The 20061-nt window shown below is 44.4% G+C and overlaps 3 protein-coding genes across 3 annotated transcripts; 2 read left to right on the top strand and 1 right to left on the bottom strand.

The window, feature by feature from the left end:
- Window positions 1–250: 250 nt before the first annotated feature.
- On the bottom strand, window positions 251–6286 carry spz4 (Spaetzle domain-containing protein 4). The gene is made up of 3 exons (XM_017177311.3): window positions 6187–6286; window positions 771–2038; window positions 251–710 (listed from the first exon to the last, which is right to left on the bottom strand). Exons 1-3 carry the CDS (start codon window positions 6235–6237, stop codon window positions 251–253), a joined length of 1779 nt encoding a protein of 592 aa, XP_017032800.1. The 5' UTR covers window positions 6238–6286.
- Window positions 6287–10115: 3829 nt separating this feature from the next.
- Cog8 (conserved oligomeric Golgi complex subunit 8) lies at window positions 10116–12179 on the top strand. The gene is made up of 4 exons (XM_017177381.2): window positions 10116–10275; window positions 10341–10813; window positions 10869–11082; window positions 11141–12179. The coding sequence occupies exons 1-4, from the start codon at window positions 10203–10205 to the stop codon at window positions 12079–12081; spliced, it is 1701 nt and encodes a 566-aa protein (XP_017032870.1). The 5' UTR covers window positions 10116–10202; the 3' UTR covers window positions 12082–12179.
- Window positions 12180–12790: 611 nt separating this feature from the next.
- On the top strand, window positions 12791–18981 carry LOC138927879 (uncharacterized). The gene is made up of 3 exons (XM_070283212.1): window positions 12791–12929; window positions 12987–13088; window positions 18801–18981. The coding sequence occupies exons 1-3, from the start codon at window positions 12875–12877 to the stop codon at window positions 18944–18946; spliced, it is 303 nt and encodes a 100-aa protein (XP_070139313.1). The 5' UTR covers window positions 12791–12874; the 3' UTR covers window positions 18947–18981.
- Window positions 18982–20061: the final 1080 nt, after the last annotated feature.

The raw sequence follows: 20061 nt of genomic DNA, 5'->3' as shown, positions 1-20061 counted from the left end.
ACAGGAATCATTTATATACAGGGTTACCTTAGAAATCGGTATGGATTTGAAATTAATTAGAATATGGCTAAAAGTATTCTGTAAAATATTCTGCAGCATACTTTTAGACCGCATTAAAAGTGATCTTAAATCCACAACTATTTCTTAGGCATCCTACATAATATATAAAAGTGGTTTTCAGGAATAAGTTAACTCTATAAAATCTTAATCTACTGTACAATTGATCTTCACGAAGGAATCCCTTCCAGGATTAACCCTCTAAGAAGTCAAAGTCATCGCGTGGACGGTACCACTCATCAGTGGCGTGCTCGTAGATCGCTCTCTGGACCTCCGCCTCGGCCGCTTCGATGGGATCAGACTTCGGAGCTGGACCGTCAAAGCTGCTATCGGACCGCGGACTGCGGGACGTGGCCCGGAACTCCATCGGGATGTTGTAGCACTTGCAGATGCAGCTGGACGGGAACCGGAACCAGTCGGAGAAGATGCCGCGGCACTCGTTGTGCGGATCGTAGGCCAGCAGCCGGTGCAGGCGATACTGCTGTTCGCACCTGCAGCCATCGCGGCAGAACATCTGCTTGAACTCGTGGGTGCATTTCTCCCAGTGCACATACTGCTCGAACGGATACAGGTTAAGCAGGGCCAGCACCTCGCCGCGGGTGTTGTTGGCCCAAAAGGGGGCCACCACCTCATCCTTTACGGGACAGGCGTTACTGCAAATGAGGAAGAAGTATAAATAATAATATTTCTTAGAAGCTTTTGCCAAAACTTACACGCCCCGCAGGTTGCTTGCCACAGCGACGGGCTCCTGCTTCATGGCATCCTGGAACAGTTGCCCCTCCCTCAGCAGGCCCGACTTGGTTCCCGTCTGGAGCCCACCCAGTGGCGCAGCCGGAGCTGGCACAGTGGTGCTGCTGGTGGTCAGCGGCCTGCGCAGCCTCTCCGGACTGAAGGCTCCGCCAGAAGTGCCGGAGAAAAGCGAGGCGAAGCTAACGGGTGTCGTCACGGATGCTGAGGAGGCTGTCGAAGACTTGGTCAGGTTGCGACGGATCAGCAGCATGGGTGTAGTTGTGCTTGGAGCTGTCGTTGAGCTAGGGGAAGTCGTAGGTGCAGCTGTAGTGGTCTCTGCAGGCTTCCTCTTTTTAGCTGGAGAGGCGACAGAGCTCTTGGGTAGCGATGTGGGCTTTAAAGTGGTGGCAACCAGTGGCTCCTGGGAGGACTGAGCCTCTCCGCTGAGGTTACGCAATCCCAGCTGCGGTGAATCGATGATCTGAATATTTTCACCAGCCGGAGTTGAAGGTTTTCCAGTGGTGGTTGACGGAACTGCAGATGGCACTACTTCATAGACGCTATTCGACTCTGGACTGGGCAGGATCTCCACAACGTCTGCCTCTAGTTCAGGTTCCTTGGGAGAAGGTGGAGGCACAGTAGAAGTAGTGGTGGCTTCAGAAATGGTCACATTTCCAGGCGTGGAGGAAGCCACCTCGTTGGTGCTTTTTTCCGTGGTGCTACTACTAGTTGTGGGCGCTGCAGTTGTCGTCGCAGCCTTCGTGGTGCTTGTCGTGCTGGTGGAAACCGGTCGAAAATGAGGTTCCATCAACACATCGTTGTTCTTGAAACTCCCGAAATCATCTCGATCGCGATCCCGATCCCTGCCGCGCATCAAGTACTTGGCACTCCGTCGACCGGCATCCTTGCTGTACCGCTCCGCCGTCTCCTCAATGTCGTCCGCGTCCACCTCGTTGTTCTGGATCTCGTCTCGCAGTATGGAGATGTGGCGCACGTCGCCGTACATGCGCTTCATCAAGCCCTGATTTTCGTGCACGAACCGCCGGACGGCGTGCCACGGATAGGCAGTGCCGGGCAGGTGACAGAAAGCCTGCTTGCCCAGGTCGCAGGGAATCGCCGCCAGCATTTGGGCGCGACCCCGGCGAGACATCTTGCCATTGGGACATGAGTTGGCCGAGTCGAAGCCGAATCCTGCCAAGACTGTCGGTAAAGCTACCACTACGATGAGCAGCAGACTCCAGATGACACGGTTCTGCAATGGTTAAAAAGGGAATATTAATGTTATGCGAATGAAAATGTTATTATTGGGGATTTTAAATCTATAAAAAGCTCTAATGTATCTACAAGAAAAAAGGTTAATTAATAGCTTATGGAATTCACAGGGAAGGGACATGGCTACATCATCTTGGTTGTTGCATGTGAACAATATTCAATGCTAATGCAACTGGGAAGACGGGATAGACTGTAAAGACCGGGCGCTCTCACTCAGTTAAGCAAATTGCCAGAGACTCGGCTGCTGGCAGCCGGTAGAAAATCAAATTTTACTTTCACGCGAAGCCAACTGGACAATCACAAGTCATAAAGATGATCGATGTGCATTTGCATGCCACCTCCAGACTGCAGTGGAGAGACAGGGAGAATGGCCGCAATTGCATCGTCGCCATTACACAGTAAAAGATTTTATGCTTCAAAAATATTCCTAAAATGTTCATTGAAAAATGTTGATATAATAGTAATTAATAGTATTTATTATTATTTATTATTATTACTATTTTGAAAACCTCTTATATTTATAAAATATGCGTATTAAGCTCTCCAGAACCTAACATGCCCGATTTCTCACCGTGCAGTTGCACCGGCAAGCCAGACTGGCCGCCGACCACTGCAGATCACCGTCTCGCCCCGCACGGGAGGTCTCACTCCAGCCGAGTGGTTCACCGGCAACCGGCAGCTGGCCAGCTGGCCATGGATAATGGACGACGGACGACCGACGACGGACAACTGGTCACCGGACAACACAACGGTTACTGGCAGCCGGCAAAGTGAAATGCAAAGAGCAATCAAAAGCGAAATGGGTTACCCAAGTAAAAGTAAATTGCGGCGAGCTGGAAAAGCCGAGGCATTTCCAAGGGCTTTCAACTTTCCTTTTCGGTTGCACAATTGCTGGCGCAGTCCCAGTTCAGTTCACTTTGCTTTGGTCTGCTCCCAAATAGGGTCTCTCGGTCCGTCTCTTTGCGTCTTCTTCGAGGGTCTCTGGTGGCTCTCTGTGGCAAACTGGTTGGCCAAAATTGATATGCATTCGGTGTTCAGTTATCGCCCATCACATATGGCGCACACCTATATGTATGGGGTATCGATCGCGGGTGAATCACTCGCCGCGAGAGTCCGAGAGAAAAGAAAGTGATCGACTCTGATTCGGCTCCCTTGTGGGCTGTTTTGCTGGCGGATGTGTGCCAGAAATGTGAGCTCAACGATGCCGCCATGCGATTAGGTAACGGAGATCTCTGGCCATCAGTGAGTTTCGGGGAAAATTCCCGCCCCGATTAGCATACGTAAGGCAAGGTCAAAGCTATTTCATAATTTTTATCCAGAAATTTCCATGTCAGAGTGGGCTTGGTTTTATGCAAAGCATATAGCGGAGGTATCGTTTAAGTTGTATATTTTATTATAAGAAAGTTTTTATGCATAAAATGATGTATAGGTAAGCAGGTATTAAGCAGAATTTTTAAACCAATTAAATTATAAATTCTTCTTTAAAGTTTTCTCATCAGAACGCACTTCAAGCTTGAATAAGAGATCAAAGAAAGTTTAAGTTGAAATCCATGTACTCAAGTCAACTTTGTATATCAATGACTGCGTGGAATTCCTTTGCCCGCAATAACAACTCCCTTTTCACCGATTTAGACAAGTACTTCAATCAAGTGCTCCAGGGCACCCCGACCATGGCAATTACGTGAAGAAAGTGAGTTATATGAGGTTGAAATCCGAGGATGAGACCGCAACTTGGGTGCGAAACAAATGGCGGCTCTCTGCGAACTAATTTGTGTTGAAAATCAAATCAGGTCACACCGCAAGAGAAGACGCTGCCTGGCCTGAAATGGAAAGCAGAATTACTTTCGCTTTGTTCGGCTAAAAAAAAAAAGAAGATAAATAACGCTGCTGTTTGGCATTAGTGTCGATTGTCATGTGCAGCGAGACAATTAAACCGAATATCATTCATTAACATTGTCATATTTCTTGGAAGCCAAGGAGCCACAGGGAAATTGGAGCAAATGCTGCTGTCAGCGTCCAAAGTTGGCGAAACAAATCAATATGTCCAATCAGCCGTGAGAGCCAGCCACTGGTGCAGTGTCAGTGATGTTGTTCTAACTAGTGGTTAGCTTTAAAATCTTGTTCTAAATGAAATTCTGACATACTGTTCGACATTATAAACATCTTAGATCTAAGTTTATAAAGTAACCATTAACCGAAGTCGCACTATAACCTCTTTTAATCTTTTTCAAAGTCTTAACAATATATAGCTCTCCATTTTTGAACTCTAATACAGCCTTCCTTTTAGTCGCATAACACCTTATCGAACTTTAATCATATAAATATTAATAATTAATTCAATATTCTTAAGTTCAAGAGCCCTAAGGAGTGCCTATAGCTACAAATTCAGCTACTCTTTGCTATCCACAGTGGTCACCACTGAATGGATGGCGGCGGTGCGATGCTGCGGTGCAGTGCAAATGGGCATTAAGTCAACTCGCATCGAGGAAGACATTTGTCAATCGCAGACGATGCCGAGCTGTCGCCAGAGAAACGTATTGCAACACTTTAATGTGTCAGCGACTTTCTACGAAAACCCAGTCCGGCGCGGAGAGGGCGCAATGGATGCGGGAGGATGAGGCAGAGCACGTTCCAGTCTATGTCTTCATTTCCCAAATACAATGTTGCCCGTCCCCGCTCTCGTACCCATTCCCGTTCCCGCCAGGTCCAGCTGCAACTGGCCAACTCTCTTGGCGAGCGCGGCGGCGGCTAGAATGAATTATTTATAAATTCAATTGGCTCTGGAAATGAAGTTGATGTTACACTTAACCAAATTTGGCCAAGTCGCTGATGTTTCTGCTAATTGCCAGATGCAGCATCAGCAGCAGTAGCAGCAGCACCGCCACCAGCTGGCGAATGGTGAAATTTTCACGACCAAAACAAAAGACTTAGGCGACAAACTTGACTCGAGACGAACGCGGCATTTCCTCCGAGCAGAACCCAGCAATGCATATTCATGGCGAAATGGTTAATTAAACGAAAAGTTTCACTGATTTTAAACAGCGCCGGAAAAGGTCGCTTCCTGATTTGGCCAGTCGATATTTTTGGGGCTGCTGATTCGCTTTTGGTTTGGTTGTTTTGCTTTTTTTTTTTGGCTTTGTTATGGACTCTTGTGCTTGTGCTGGGGTTTGGGCCAAATCCAACAAGTCAATCCCAGCCGGCCGTATTTGCTCTCGAAGAAAGTGAAACTTTTCATTTTATTCCGCGTCTCTCTCTCTGTCTCTCTGCTTCTTTATCTTTCTCTTGGGGACCGGCAATGCGAACAACAACAGCACACACAGCGGAAACTTTAAGCATTTTCGTTGTTGGTTATGCTTTTATGATTGCGTGGTCATGCGTTGAAAGAAAGAAAAAATAATAAAAGACAAACACACCTCACAGGGGGAAGGCAGAAGCTGTTAATATGCATAAAACGCTTAGCATTATCGTTTATCGATTTCAACACATTTTGAAAAATTGTTGCGCCAGAGACATGTGACCATTTTTTAATTGCGTTTTCCTTTTTTTTTTTGTCAATGGGAAAATGAAGATTAAAGTGTTTACGGAATTGATTAATGATTTGAGATAATATTATTTAAGGCTGCTGTGATGCTCTTATAGCAGACTAAATATAGATATTATATTAATTGCTATAATAATACAAGCTCTTCCTAAAGTTCATTGTAAAAATCTTAGCTTTTTAAAGAAATATATTAAAAAGTTATCAAGGTAAAAAATTTTAAATATATTTGAAACTCTAAGGAATCTCAAAATATTCTTTATGTGATTGCAATTGTATGCACTCAAGGTTTTCTTTAGAAAATATATAAATATTGCTATGTCCACTTTGGAATTAATGGATATAATCCTACAGTTCTTCTTTTAATCATAATATATTTACGATATTTTCGGTTTGCTATAAACCGTTTTTTTACCATATATTTCCACACCATAAGAGAGCTTATTTATATCAATAAATAATACTTTCGTTTAGCGTTTTACACCTTGCTTTCTGATGCAATTGTCTTTATTTATTTTTTATTTTTTGACACTTTATTATGCAAGACAATCCCCCGAAATTTCAGGCCGTTACACAAGCCCAACACTTACCGTTATTAGTTTAGTGATCCGCGATCGCCTATCCATTTGGGTGCGATCCATTGTTTACTTTCACTCGATCCGACACTCGCCGCGTCGATGGCCAAATGCCAAATGCTGATTGCCGAATGCAAAATAGCTGGCAAATAGAAATCTGTCAAAGGATTTGGCAATGTTTCACTTCGCGACAGCTTACGCGGACTTCACACTCGCACACACACTCTCTTCTCGGGGCTATGAAAATTAGTGGTAAAATCCATATTTCCACACTGCTGCAAATCGTATGCAGTTGCCGCGACCTCTGGGGTCCCGCTTCTGTTGTTTCTATTTGTATTTTCCTTTTTTTTTCGGGTGGGCTTTTCCCACCGAGGAAATCGAGGAGAAGCAGCAGTCAAAATCCGAAAATCACGTTCACACGCTCCGCACTCACGTTTGCAACTGCGACGCCAGCAGTGGCGGCTCGAGCTCCAAGTCCCGCTGTCGAGCCACGGCCTCCCTCTTTCTCTTTCTCTCGTCACACTGGAAAAAAAAATCACTTATTTAGGAGTACTTTTCATTGTTAGTACCAGAGAATATTTTGGAATATATTTTATATTATAAACGACAAGATTTGAAATAAAAACTGTTTTCCGATTAATCATTACTCTTTGTTTTTATTTTAATTAAGAATATTAATGTAGAAAATTTAATTTATAACTAATAAGCACAGCTAAATTTGCCTATTAATATTAATTATTTTACCATAAGTTGTATGATCTTTATAAAGTGTATTTAATATATCTATGAATATATTGATTAATTTTATAAGGTAACTGAATAATAATCGTTAATTATTATATATATATTTATTAACTATTTTTTTGTCAAGTGCAGACACAGACGAATTCTGCAAGAGCAGAAGAGAGAGAAGCTAAGCGATCCATCGATGGGTCTTAGCTCTGCGCGCCAGCGAAAACGCTTTTTATTTTTACGGCTCATGTTGCTTTTGTTTTTGCCTTTTGGTTTGCTTTTGCAGGAAAACTTTTTCTTATTTATTATTCGTCGACGACAAACGCTGAAAAACGACCCATCGCAAAAAAATACAAGAAAAAACAAGAAAGAAAGCTAACTTTGGCCAGTCGAAGTTTTTATACCCTTGCAGGTAACAATTAAAATGTATCATAACTAAGCCAAAAATGCATTAATTTCGATTCGGAAAGCAGTTTTGCGTTAGTTTTTATTAACTTAAAAAAACTGCATACCAAATTTAAAATTTTAAGAAATCAAAATTTTTGGCCATTTTTGCTAATTTTAATGATGTAACCCCTTATAAAATTTTGCAAAAATGGCCAAAATCGATTTCTTCCGGACATATCTAGAAAGATTCGCATGTTAATGCTGATCAAGAATATATATGGTTTATGGGGTTGGAAATGATTCCTTGACTTAGAAAAATATTATTTTGTATTATAAAATCTGATTTTTTATATTAAAAAACGTCTTGATTTTTTTTTTAATTAAAAATATCATAACTCGGCCAAAAGAACATTAATTTTAAATCGGAAAACTGTTCTATGCAAGATTTTTTACAGTTAATAAATCTGCATACTTCATTTAAAAATTTTGAAAATTTAATTTTTTATCAAAATCTAAAATTTTAATGATGTAATGATGTATATAAGGGGTTACCCTTATATAATTTTGCAAAAATGGCCAAAAAATCGATTTCTTCCTGACATATCTAGAAAGATTCCCCTGTTGATGCTGATCAAGAATATATATACTTTATATGGTCGGAAACGTCTTCTTCACTGCGTTGCAAACTTCTGACTGAAATTATAATACCCTGCAAGGGTATAAAAAGCTATAGAGTACCTTGAGTATTCCAATTAAGACAACTCTTCAACTAAGGTTGCTAGATCGACTTGGCTGTTGAGGCTCACCTGGAAAGTACTTTTTACTTTTTAAGATCGCAACCATTTCTTCCTTTCCTTTGCATTTCAAGGTTCTCATATACATTATTATACCCTCTGCAAGGGTATCAAAAAGCAAGACTGAAGAGGAGTACTCGCACACACCGACCAGAAAAAGCGCCACACGCAACGCCAGAGCCGAAGCTGCAACGGTGGCTTCGGGTGCACGAGCCGAACCGAAGCCCCAGCCCCAACCCCTCCTCAACAGCAAGAACAACAACAACTGATGATGGAGCAGAGTGCGTCGCGCCGCAGCTTAGTAGGTCAGTAGTGGACCCGAGCATTTGTTGTTGTTCAGTGCTCTGTTGCTCCATCTGCAGGCGGGGATTAGACGTCGCGACGAGAGCTTGTTTTGGCGCGCATCTTCGAAGCTTGATTGCAGCGGGAGACCAGGATTGCGAGGGTCGACCGAGAGAGTTGTCAGCTGATCGGGCGAAAACTTATTCGCTGTTGCTTGAAAATTAAATTAAAAAAAACAGGAATTATCATTACAACCCTCCTTAAGTTCAAGTATAGTACTTTCTACTGAATCTAAATAATTTATCTGATTTTCTTGTTAATATTAACTCATTAACGTTAAAATTAATTCTTCGTTTTAAAGGGAAAAGTAAAAACGTATACGTAATCAATTAAATAAATAATAAATTACGTATACGCATTTATTTTTTCCTTTTAAAAAGAAGAATTCATTTTAACATTAAATTTTAATTCAATTAAATGACAATTTAAATATTTATTTAAGTACGGCAATGCAATTCCTTTGGCTACCCTCGCCTTACACTCATCAGCGAACTGTTGAAAGCGGCTTGTTGGTCGCCGTTTAATTATCGTTGTGTGTTTATTATGTTCTCGGCCGCCCAACCCCCTCGGCCCCGCCCACTGTCCACCGCCCACCGCCCACTGATGCCTCATCTCCGCCCACGAGACCCGGCACGATCAGTATTGTGTTACTGCAGCTCCTCCGTCGTCCTCTGTTTTTTATTGGCACGAAGTTCTCCATTGAGTAAGTATTGCGCCACCGGAGGAACGACTGGTGGACCGAGTTCGGGTCCAGTTGTGGAGTGGGTGGTCCTCCCCGGTTCCTCCCGCTTCCCATGAACTTTTCTGGACACAAAACGGGTTCTCTGCTGGCGTTTGCCAAATTATTTGGATTGCGAAATCTGTGAAATGGTATACAGAATGTAAGAAGGTAAACAAATATAGTAACTGAATTGTTATTGTTATTATGGCACAAAACGTAAATAATTTAAATGTTTAAATAAGTCAATTTAAAGGAATATTTTAAAGATATTGTGGGTTTCATGGAATATTTTAAGAACTTTTATAAATTTATGGCAAAAGTGTCTAATGTCTGTTCTGCCTTTTTATACATTATGTATAACATAGCTTAAAAGTAATTTTGTAATTATAATAGTTAGCTATAATTTTCCAGTCGCTGTTTTTTTTTGCCATTTACTCTCCCACTTGGTTATTTAGGCCAAAGCAAGTGAAAGTGCCAAAATAATATTAAGAGCGACCACGGTCTGGGAAGCAGGTTTACGCCATTTGAGCGGCTGAATCGGATTTTAACGATTTACTATAGTACCATATAACTTAAGAGCAGTGGGTTAATGTACCATACGCCTGCTCACAATTATACGACACTCCGAAAATGTTCGTAGGAAAATCGGAAAGAAAATAACAACATTATTGAGAGAATTCTGCTTAAAATCTGATTATCTTATCACTGATTCGGTATCGGGGTTTCAAGTTCCGGTAAAAAAAAAGCACAGAAGCCTGATTTTGTAGTAAATATTAGACTAAAAGTTACTTTTGACCCAAAATTTCCCAAAATATTGCGTATCCGCCAACGAAACTCCGTTTTGAAAAAAAAAAGGCCAGTAATTGAAGGTTGCCACCCTGTCGGAAAATTTCCCAATCGGTCGGTAATGAGGAACCCAATTTGAACAAGCAGTTCTGATTCGAATGCTGGATTTTGAAGAGTCCAAGACAAATTTTTATCTGGCCACACTGATCAGCTGTTTAATAAAAACAAAAAGATAAAACAAGCAAACTTCCTTGAAAACACGTAAATCAATGGATTTTCCGGACAAAATGGATCTGGAGAATGAGCGGGTGCTAAAACTGATATTCCCCGACGGGGTGCCAGGTGAGTGAGCCCGAGAATCCAAAGAATCACCAAGAAATCAATATTTTTCGACTTTCGCCCCACAGACAATCTGCGTGGCAATCCGGAGCTGGACAACTATTTGGCCAAACTGGGCACCTGCAAGGTGGAGCAGCTAAAGAAGGAGCAGACCCGTCTGGCGGACGAGGCGCGCACTATCCTGGAGCAGACGCAGGATCTGGCCATTTCCAATTACAAGACCTTCATCACCACCGCGGAGAACTCGCGGTCCATATTCAGCGAGTTCCTGCGCTCGGAGCAGCAGCTGGACACGCTGGTGGGCAAGCTGCCCGACCTGAGCACCCAGTGCGAGCGCTTCTTGGAGGACTCAGCCGAGCTGAACGAGCAGCGGCGCCTCAACTCCATCACGCTGCAGAAGAACGCCCAGTTGCTGGAGGTTCTGGAGCTGCCGCAGCTCATGGAGCGCTGCATCCGCGAGGGCCGCTACGAGGAGGCTCTCGAACTGGCCGCCTATGCCACGCGCCTGGGCCAGCACCAGGGACACATCCCGGTGGTTGAGGTGGGTTTTGGTTTCCAATTTCAGAATTTATTCAAGCAATTTTATGGATTTTCAGAGCATTGTGCGCTCCGTGGAAGCCCTGTGGCACACGATGCTGGTGCAACTGGTGGGTCAGCTGCGCACGGACCTGCAGCTGCCCAAGTGCCTCCAGATTGTGGGATACCTGCGCCGAATGCAGGCCTTTGGGGACAACGAACTGCGCTTGAAGTTCCTGCAGGCCAGGGATGCCTGGCTCACCTCGTGCCTAGAGGCTATTCCTACAGGAGACGGTAAGATGCAAGAAGATTTTCTCAAAAGCTCCTATACAATCCTCCCTTCCCCTTTCAGCCCAACAACACTTGACGAAAACTATCGAGATCACGAGGATAAACCTGTTCAATATCATCACCCAGTACCGGGCCATCTTTCCCGAGGAGGAGGGCTCTGGAAAGGTCAGCCTGAAGCCGCTGCAGGGCGTCAGCTGCAACGGAGATCGCCTGTTTCAGGTCTGGCTTCATAATAAGATCAACGCCTTCTTGGAGACCCTGGAGCGGGACCTGCAGCTGGGAGTGGGTTCCATAGAGACCGTGCTGGGCCAGTGCATGTATTTTGGACTCTCCTTCAGCCGCGTGGGCGCCGATTTTCGAGCTCTCATGGCGCCCATCTTCGTGAACGTTATTCGTCGTCGTTTTGAGACCAGCGTGCAGCAGGTGAACGAGCAGTTCGAACGGGAGCTGGACAAGTTCACGCTGATCAATAAGGGGACTCTGCACTCCCATTCCCGCAAGCATGTGGATCCCGAGCAGGAGTCCTTTGCCCCGCCGGAGACGTTGCTCGACTTTTATCCCCTGGCCGCTCTCTGCAATGGTTACCTGGGTGCCTTGAACGAACTGCGCCTGTGTGCTCCTTTGGCCCTGGCCACCGATGTGACCCATTGCCTGCAGCATTCCCTGCAGCTGGCCGCCCAGCGCGTGCTCGCCTTTTACAGGCAGGAGCAGCAGGCCTTTGCCGGTAGTGAACGGGAGGCGTTTATTCGGCTGTGCTCGTGCCTGGCCTACGACTTGGTGCCCTATATGCAGCGCTGCATCCATGGCGTCTTTCCGCCGCAGTCCCTTACCGTCCATCTAGGCATTAGCCTTCTTCAGTTGGAGCAGCAGCAACTCACCTACCTGGAGCAGGCCCGCATTCTGGAACCGCTGAAGCATCTGCTACCCACCAAGGTGCTGGTGCAGGAGCCGATCGCGGAGGCGAAGTCTAGCGTGGGCGTGGCGGTTCCTGCGGAGGGTTGAGGAAATCGTAGACAAGCAATTTATTGCTGGAAAATATGTAAAAAATTCCAATATTTATAACTTGTAAAGCTTAATTAATAAACTAATTGAAAAAGGTATTTTATTAGAGCTTTCTTACACTTTATAATCTCTGGTAATCGTCAATTATCATTATTTTATAAACAAACTTATAGATGGCGGTGGGAGAAATAAGGGAACAGAACTTCTACCACGCTCTTCGTTCAGAGTCTTATCTTTCCGAAGAGAACCCATTAAAAAAGTGGGAAATGCATTGAAGATAATACTCTCAGTACACATGTTTCAGTCTGAATCGGTACTCCCACTCGGTCGGATCAGTTACGGTCTTCAGGTGGAGTTACCAACAAATTCACCCACGTCGAAATGAATACCACAACAATCTTGGACTTGAATCACTTTTGCTACTTTGAGCTGTTCAAACAAATCAAACTGAGCTGCGAGAAAAATAATGCAAGTGCGACGCAGGAGGAGATGAAATACGTTGACTTGATCAACTTCACAGTGTCCAACAGGTTGTTTCAGTATCTGTTTGGCAAATGGGACTCCGATCTCTCCAAGAGACTCTTTCTGCTCTACGTGGGCTCCGAGGAGGACTTGAGCATTGACTTTGCGGAGTTGTACGAGCGTTTGAAAGGGTTTCCAGAGAAAGTGAAGCAAGTCTATTGGAAGTCTCTCATGCATGCTATCGAAGAGAATGACCGGCTGACCAGCGTCGAGCTGAGATACTATCCAGAGAGCTACCACAGGGAGCACTTTGGACATATTTGAGTCTGTGATGAATCAGTTGCGCAGGAAAAAAAGCTTAAGAGCTTTGCGAATGCATATTACTGGTAGAAACAACAAAAATTAAAAGATATAGATTTTATTCATTGTGCTGTTTATTCCAGGCTACACCTTGGAGGATCTTAGGGGATTCGGCAACCTGGAACAGCTGGCCCTGGATATGAAGACGGATATCGGAGAATTAACCAGATGCTGCCGCGAAAATGGTAACCTTCACGACCTTTCCGTCACTAATAGCGACACGGCGGGACGAAGGTTGACCGAGATCGTACCATTCTGCTGTCAGGTTCGCGTTTTTGCCTTCAAGGTGAAGTGCGACGGCAATGCCGCCGAGTACGCCTCCCTGGCCAAAATGCCCAGGCTGAAGGAGCTAAGGATAGGAGGTGAACACGAGCTGGGAACTCTGCAGCCCCTCCTCACTGGACTGACTAGAAAGGTACCCGAGATCCTCACCAAGTTGTTCATAGACGATGCTCCGTTGAACTGGGAAGAGTCCACGGAGCTGGCTCAGATCGAGACGTTGACCAGAGAGCATCGGGCCCTTGGCTCAGCTGAACTACCTAAACCATCTGGAGATACTGTCCAGCCACGCGTTCTCAAGTATTTCGGAACAAATCTACACCGTTCTGGAGCACTCCATGCGAGGCAAGACAGTTGTTCTGTCAGATTGCTTGATCGACTACGAGCCTGGTCAAAAACTGCATCTTATAGTGAAGAGAGGCAATGCCTCCGAGTACAGTTCCTTGGTTGCGCTGCCCAAGTTGGATTTCCTTAAGATAAGCGGCCACTATAAACGTGGTTCCCTTGTCAAGCTCATCGAAAAGTTGGCTTCCGCTAATGTGTCTACCTTGATAATCGACCAAGATCCCATTAACGACTTCCTAAGTCGGGATAGCGGAAAGAGGCCGTATCAAGAAGCTCTTCTGATCGACTCCGATGAAATCGCAGCTCTGTCGCGGTGCAAGTCTCTCAAAGAAATAGTTTGCGGAATATCGCAGGCCGGAAACGTCGAGCTCCTGGCCCGGCTACCAGATCTGCAGAACTTGATTATTACCCACGTGCCGTTCAGGGGATGCCTGCAGACACTTTTCGAAGAAATGGCTCTAGCGGATGTTAACGTCCTCCAACATTTTGAACTACGACATCGGACCCTGAATTCAAAGGAGATTTCAGCCCTGTCCCTAATAGCCACACTGAAAACCCTGACAGTCTCAGAAGTGGCCAACATTAAGATGTTCGCAAAACTAAAAATAGCTGTAAGCTTTGAAAAACTCAATATTTTCGTATACAAACGGTTTCACGAGGTATGTGAAGATATACTGAAGGTTTTAAGGATTTGTAAGTTTAGAATGTCCATAAATACGCACGACTTCGGTTTCGTGTTTGATCGTTCCGAGAATCATCTGAAAATAACACAATTACCAGGAAACTGCACAGATATGAAGAAGATGATTTCTCTGGCCTCTCTGGAATGGGTGGAAAGCCTTGATATCGACATAAAGAGCCCTTTATGGTTATTTTTCCATACATTGGCCCTGAGAACCGATGGCCGACTCAAACAGATTCGCGTGGAACAGGGCGCTTTGAGCGTCAGGGACACACTAGAGCTGGGAAATATTAAATCTCTCAGGGTGCTCCATGGAAAACTGGCCGACCACCGAAGCCTTGATCACCTGCGTCATTTGAACTTTCTGGGAATTTCGAATTCCATCGGTAACAGATTTCCGGCGTGCGTTGTTGATACCCTTGACTCTATTGAGGACCAATTAACCATCCGCCTGAGGGATAGACAGATAAGTTACAACATTATAACTGGCCACTTAATTATCCACAATAGTTTTCCTGCAATCGTTTACCGAGTTCAAGGACGACGCGCTTATGTGAAAAAACCCACGAACGATGCCAGTGACTTGGCTCCTCTGGCAAGCCTCAAGAACTTGAAATCAGTTCAAATCTTTGGAAATCACACAGAGGGCACTCTTCAACCCTTCTTCGCCCAACTCGCTTCAAGGCCAAGTGAGACTCTTCAAGAACTGGCAATGGAGAAGAAAAACAGAGCCACCAAGTTGGTTTACGTTAGTATCAACTCATCAGAGATTAGAGAAGTGGCCTCTATCAAGTCCCTGCGAAAGTTAAAATGTGGATTCTCTGAATCGCAGCATGTTGAACTCTTGGCAGAGCTTCCGCAGTTAACCGAACTGCTCGTAACCTCCCATCAAGAAGGATCCTTGAGGGGCCTTTTGGAAAAACTGAGCTCGAGGAGATGTCCCACCCTGGAGAATTTGGTTCTGCAGGAGCATCTTCTTACGCCTGAGGAGAAGGCAGAAATGACAGCCATAAGATCTTCGATGAGTCCGAATGCGGCTAGTCCAGCCTAGTAGACATCGAAAAGTATAGCGGCATTGAACATTTTAATGGATATCGCCATGCCTTCAAGACTTACTCTAGGAGATGAAATCAAGAAGCAGATTCTACTGCAAAAAATCGTCATGTGATCTGCTGATAATTAACGCCAAGATGCATATTATTATTATTAACCCACATACCTACCCTTAAAACAATTAAAATATAAACATTACCTCTTTATTAAAGTTTAAAAGTATTAAGAATCAGGATTATACTACTAGTTTTTACATTACAGTTAAAAAGATTCAAATATTCAATTAAATGAATCACCTATTATTTAAAATCACACATATTTACACACATATCCTACTAGTAACATCCATCCAAGGCTCGTTATGGTGAAGCTTACGAGCCCCCAATGGATCTTCCACTCAATCGTTTTGTTAATTTTACAAAATTTCCAGACGACTAAGCTCGCGAGTGGTTTTTGCCAGGGAGAGGGGTAGTCCAGTTTTGGACGGTGTATGTGCTGACCCACTCTGGGGAAACCCCTTTTTTTGGGGGGGGTAGGGCCGCGAGAGTGCAATAATATTTTTACTTTGCCACCCGGCGATCAAAAAGCGGCTCGCTGCGGTCGTCCAACCGCCAAAGCCAAAGCCAACACCAAAGCCAGGGCGTTGCAATCAGGCTCCCCTTGCCATCTGCTCCCTAGTGAGTATCTCCTAACTAAAGCGCCGACATGGCAGGTCAGATTGAGTTCGGTCAGAGGCAGTCCGGAAAACAGGGGAATAACGGCGTCCAGGGCCGCGGCGTTTATAAGCAATTTCGCGAACAATGACTAAATTTCGGGGAAAAAGCCAGCGACGGTTCTCCCTCGCCCTCGTTTCGGTTGCTGTTGCATCTGAACGAATCTGAATGCAACGCAGTGCGCCGAAAATTGGAAAACATGGCAGCTGAATGGACAACTAGTGGACAGAGGCAGGATGCACACCGCATACACTGAAAAGCTATCTGGCAACAAAGGGGGGATAAGCTAACAAAATTTAGATTTTGCCGAAATTAGAAATAAGTGTAAGATCTCTGCAGTATATACTATAAGGGGGTATGTAAGAAATGTATTTTTTAATTATACAGTTATGCAGAATGTTGCTTTAAAATATATATTTTTTCGAGTGCTTGAAGTAGAACTAGGAATAGGACATGGACATAGGCTGGGCATGGGCCGAGTGCGTTCAGCATTCAGCGACGACTCATCGTTCAACGTCAGCGCCGGATGCGTTTGTGGCCACGGCCTTTGTGGGTGCACCACCGCTTTTCATGGCTAGGATCGAAGGGGTGTGCTGGACGGGCAGGACAGGGCAGGCAGTTGTTGTAGGAGCTTTGGATCTGGATTGGGGGACCGCCTCTGTATTTTTAAGTCCACCACTAAATACAAACGAAAGCACTCAAGCACAAGTTGGCCACGATTTCCCAATCGCAGTCTCTCCGGCCTACTCCACACACACACACATACACATACCCTCTGGAGTCCGTTCTCCGTTCTCGGGCATCGTCATAGTACAAATGGAATTTGGGATTTTGATTGCGAATCGAAATAGATTTTGTGGTATTTGGCAAGCAGTGCGAAACAAGCGACTAACAACCTGAGCCTGGGTGTGTGTAGCGTGTGTTTGCGCTGCAGTCCTCGCTGAGTATGTGAATGTGTGTGTGTGTGTTCATTTGTTACTTTGGCCATGGACAACACTGCGTATACGCGCTTTATTCCCGTCCGTTGATTGATTGAGTTTGTGTGAGGCTTTTTACACGCTCGCTGGCTCCGTTTTTGCAAGCCGCCCGTTTATTTTGCATTTTTCCAAAGCCCCCCCCCCTGCTACGCCCACCATTCTGTTTGCATTTCTGTCTGTTTTTGCTAGCCGTTCCCTTTTCAGTTCGTTTTAATTCGCTGGCAAGTTGATTTTGTTAACCTGAAAAGCCGATTTTCCACACCTGCAAAACTACGAAAAAAATGAACATGATAGGGAAAGATTTTTTTTTGTGGCAGTTCCTATACGTGGCAATATAAAATATTGGCTTGCAGTTTTTTCTTTTCAGCTTTTACCTTGAATATCGAGTATCTCTTGGGTTATGGTATTTATATTTTATATATATATTTTAGATAATAAACTGTCAGGCACAAAAAATACTGGATAAATACGGAGATCCTTAATCCCTTATATAGTTTTGAAGGAGACTTACCATTCTAACAATTATAAATACTTCTCATTTACCCACAAATATACGAATTTAATCGGTATAAACACCAAGGTTAAGCCAGTTCACGGACTTGACTGTGCGAACTTCGCTGCAACCCTTGTCCGTTTTGTTCAGAAATAGCCGAGGAGGTGGAATATTAGTGGGTGGGTTTTTGTACTTTTGGCTGGCGACGCGACGCGACTCTGCTGTGCCATTGTCCGGCTGCTAATTTATCGGGATAATTGCCAAATGACCAAATGGGGAGTTTTATTACAGCTCTCGGACTAGAACTTGTACCAGGAGCAGGAGCGGTCACTGATGAGCAAGGCACGAAAATGGCCAGCCGTCAGACGAGGGGAACCACCGCCCAAAAGAAGGGCGAACACATGTGGCCCAGCAGCTCTCCTGATCCCTTGCTCAGTGTGTATTTTTAATTGTAATTCATAAATTACATTATTTACCGACTTCGGGGGCAGGTTAGTTAATGATGCTGCCGTTTGGGGATTTTGCGACCCCTCTTTGCTTGAGGGCAGACCGAAATCGATATGGCCTGCGGGCTAGAGAACACACCGCCACGAAAATGGCTTCTCATAAATGTCAACTTGGAGCTGAAAACTGCCAGCGAAATTGAATTTGCCACTTAACACTGGCTCCTGGCTCCAGGCCCGGGGAGGATTCAATTCGGCACTGATTCAATTTGGATACCTTTACTTATTCAACTTATTCGTTATGCAAAATTATTGCCACAGCGTATTGAGTGGGATAAGTTGGCCAAAAAAGTGGGGAGCCTGCTCAACGAGTTGGAAAACACCCAGGGACAGGGACAGGGACAGGGATTGGGACTGGCGAGGGCGGGGATGATAAAGAGTGTGTATGTAAATTCGCAAACAAATCACTCGAGCTTGCGAAATACCCTTAGGGGAATCCTTTAGTTATCCTTTAGCGATTTTTCAAATAAACATGCAACACATTTTTTAGAAATCCACCCTCCTTCTCCCTTATTGAGCCAGCGGCTGCCAAAAGTTTGACGCGTTTTTCGGGCAAGTATCAGATTTCCCTTTTTCTCTTTTCCATCTCAGTGTTGCCACAGCTTTGGATTGGAAAATGTAGGTAAAGCAAGGATAAGGGATAAAATATATATGTATAAATTGTGTAAAATAAGTGATATAAAAATATATACATATAAAAATATCTCTCAAGGTTTTTCAGTAATCTAAACCAGTATAATATATATAATCGATTTTTATATGTTATTTGTAATATTTATTTAATAACTTTACCTGTATAAAAATATAATTCTACATATAATTTCATAGCCAAAAAAATCTCTGTATTTGCAGCACAGCTTCTGACAGATTCTGGCTTCAGAAATGATGATGATGGTGATACCCTTGTGGATACCGATACCGAAATGCCGATGACAATGTGCCGAGTGCTGCGCCTTGAGGACTTTCACCAGACATGTGTGGGCGCTTTTATAGGCTAATGGCCTGCGCTGGCTGCCGCGGGCCAAACGCTCCTGACTTTGACGGATTTTCTTGGAAAATTTCGTTAGGCTTGCCTGATTAGCTTCTTGGGGAATGCACACTTTCGCTGGGTGAAACATTTCCCATGTCATATGATTCAATGAGATTTACTTTGTGTGTGAAAAGGAAACATCCTTTGGACGGTTTCACCCTTTAATAAAGCCTTGTTTTACCCCATAACTAAGTAATGTCCGCTCTAATAGTTTTATTTATCAAGTTAAGTAGAATTTAGATGGAATTATTGCTTTCAAAATGTTAAAGTTAATTTTTCACCACGATTTATGCAAAGTTTATTAAATATCATTTAGAAATCCTTTATTATAAAGTACAGTTCCTTAAGCTATTACATACCTGAGATTTGCTGCTTTCGCCTGGTTTTCTTTAAGTGCGAGCAGTGGGCTGGGGGGTCGCGACATGCCATGACTTAATTAGCGAATGCCGGGAAGGACACAAAGGATCCGACAATCCATAGCCAAGTGCACCGGAATGCGCGTCATTATGACAATGGCGACTGCCCGTTTTCACCCACTTACCACCCACTTACACCCTGCTTCCACCCACTGCCCTCGGAAAATGTCGCGTTGCAACAAAGTTGAGTTAAAATCTGCACCGCTCGCTCTCTCGCCTTCTCTGTTTCCAATAGTTTTCTATGGCTTTTCCTCAGCTTTTTTCTCAGCTTTTTCCCGTTTTTTCTTTTCATTTCACAATTTTTATTCCACACATCTCCTGGGTGTGTGTGTGTGTGTGTCGGTGAGTGTGTATATTATATTACTGCAACGCGAACCAATAACCATCGAGCGGGCAGCTGGAGACGCTGACGCTTCAGGATGCCATTGGCTCCGGCTGCTCTTTCTCATCCTCCGCCTCGTAGCTTCCCCGATGACCTGATTCACCTGTCCGCACCCGGGTATCTTACGGATACCCACAGCTTCTGGGCTTCCTCTTTTCCTTTTCCCTTTTTATTATATATATTTTTTTTTGTTTGCCCACCCAATTTCTTTGTATTGTGGTTATGATAGCGAAGGTGGCCAGCAAGCCGAACCGGTGGCCACATCCTCCACGAACCTCCTCGAGT

Source organism: Drosophila kikkawai, chromosome 2L, assembly GCF_030179895.1.
Source record: "Drosophila kikkawai strain 14028-0561.14 chromosome 2L, DkikHiC1v2, whole genome shotgun sequence".
NCBI classification, from domain to species: domain Eukaryota; kingdom Metazoa; phylum Arthropoda; class Insecta; order Diptera; family Drosophilidae; genus Drosophila; species Drosophila kikkawai.
This window is presented reverse-complemented; position numbering and strand designations above follow the sequence as displayed.

Excerpts from the sequence above, each read along its gene's own strand:
- spz4 (XM_017177311.3), bottom strand. The coding sequence starts at position 6,237 with ATGGATCGCACCCAAATGGATAGGCGATCGCGGATCACTAAACTAATA. Across the intron at positions 2,039-6,186 it reads GGATCACTAAACTAATAACG|AACCGTGTCATCTGGAGTCT; the intron begins GTAAGTGTTGGG and ends TAACCATTGCAG. Across the intron at positions 711-770 it reads GCAAGCAACCTGCGGGGCGT|TAACGCCTGTCCCGTAAAGG; the intron begins GTAAGTTTTGGC and ends CCTCATTTGCAG.
- Cog8 (XM_017177381.2), top strand. The coding sequence starts at position 10,203 with ATGGATTTTCCGGACAAAATGGATCTGGAGAATGAGCGGGTGCTAAAA. Across the intron at positions 10,276-10,340 it reads ATTCCCCGACGGGGTGCCAG|ACAATCTGCGTGGCAATCCG; the intron begins GTGAGTGAGCCC and ends TTCGCCCCACAG. Across the intron at positions 10,814-10,868 it reads GACACATCCCGGTGGTTGAG|AGCATTGTGCGCTCCGTGGA; the intron begins GTGGGTTTTGGT and ends ATGGATTTTCAG.
- LOC138927879 (XM_070283212.1), top strand. The coding sequence starts at position 12,875 with ATGAATCAGTTGCGCAGGAAAAAAAGCTTAAGAGCTTTGCGAATGCAT. Across the intron at positions 12,930-12,986 it reads TTTGCGAATGCATATTACTG|GCTACACCTTGGAGGATCTT; the intron begins GTAGAAACAACA and ends TGTTTATTCCAG. Across the intron at positions 13,089-18,800 it reads CAGATGCTGCCGCGAAAATG|CACAGCTTCTGACAGATTCT; the intron begins GTAACCTTCACG and ends CTGTATTTGCAG.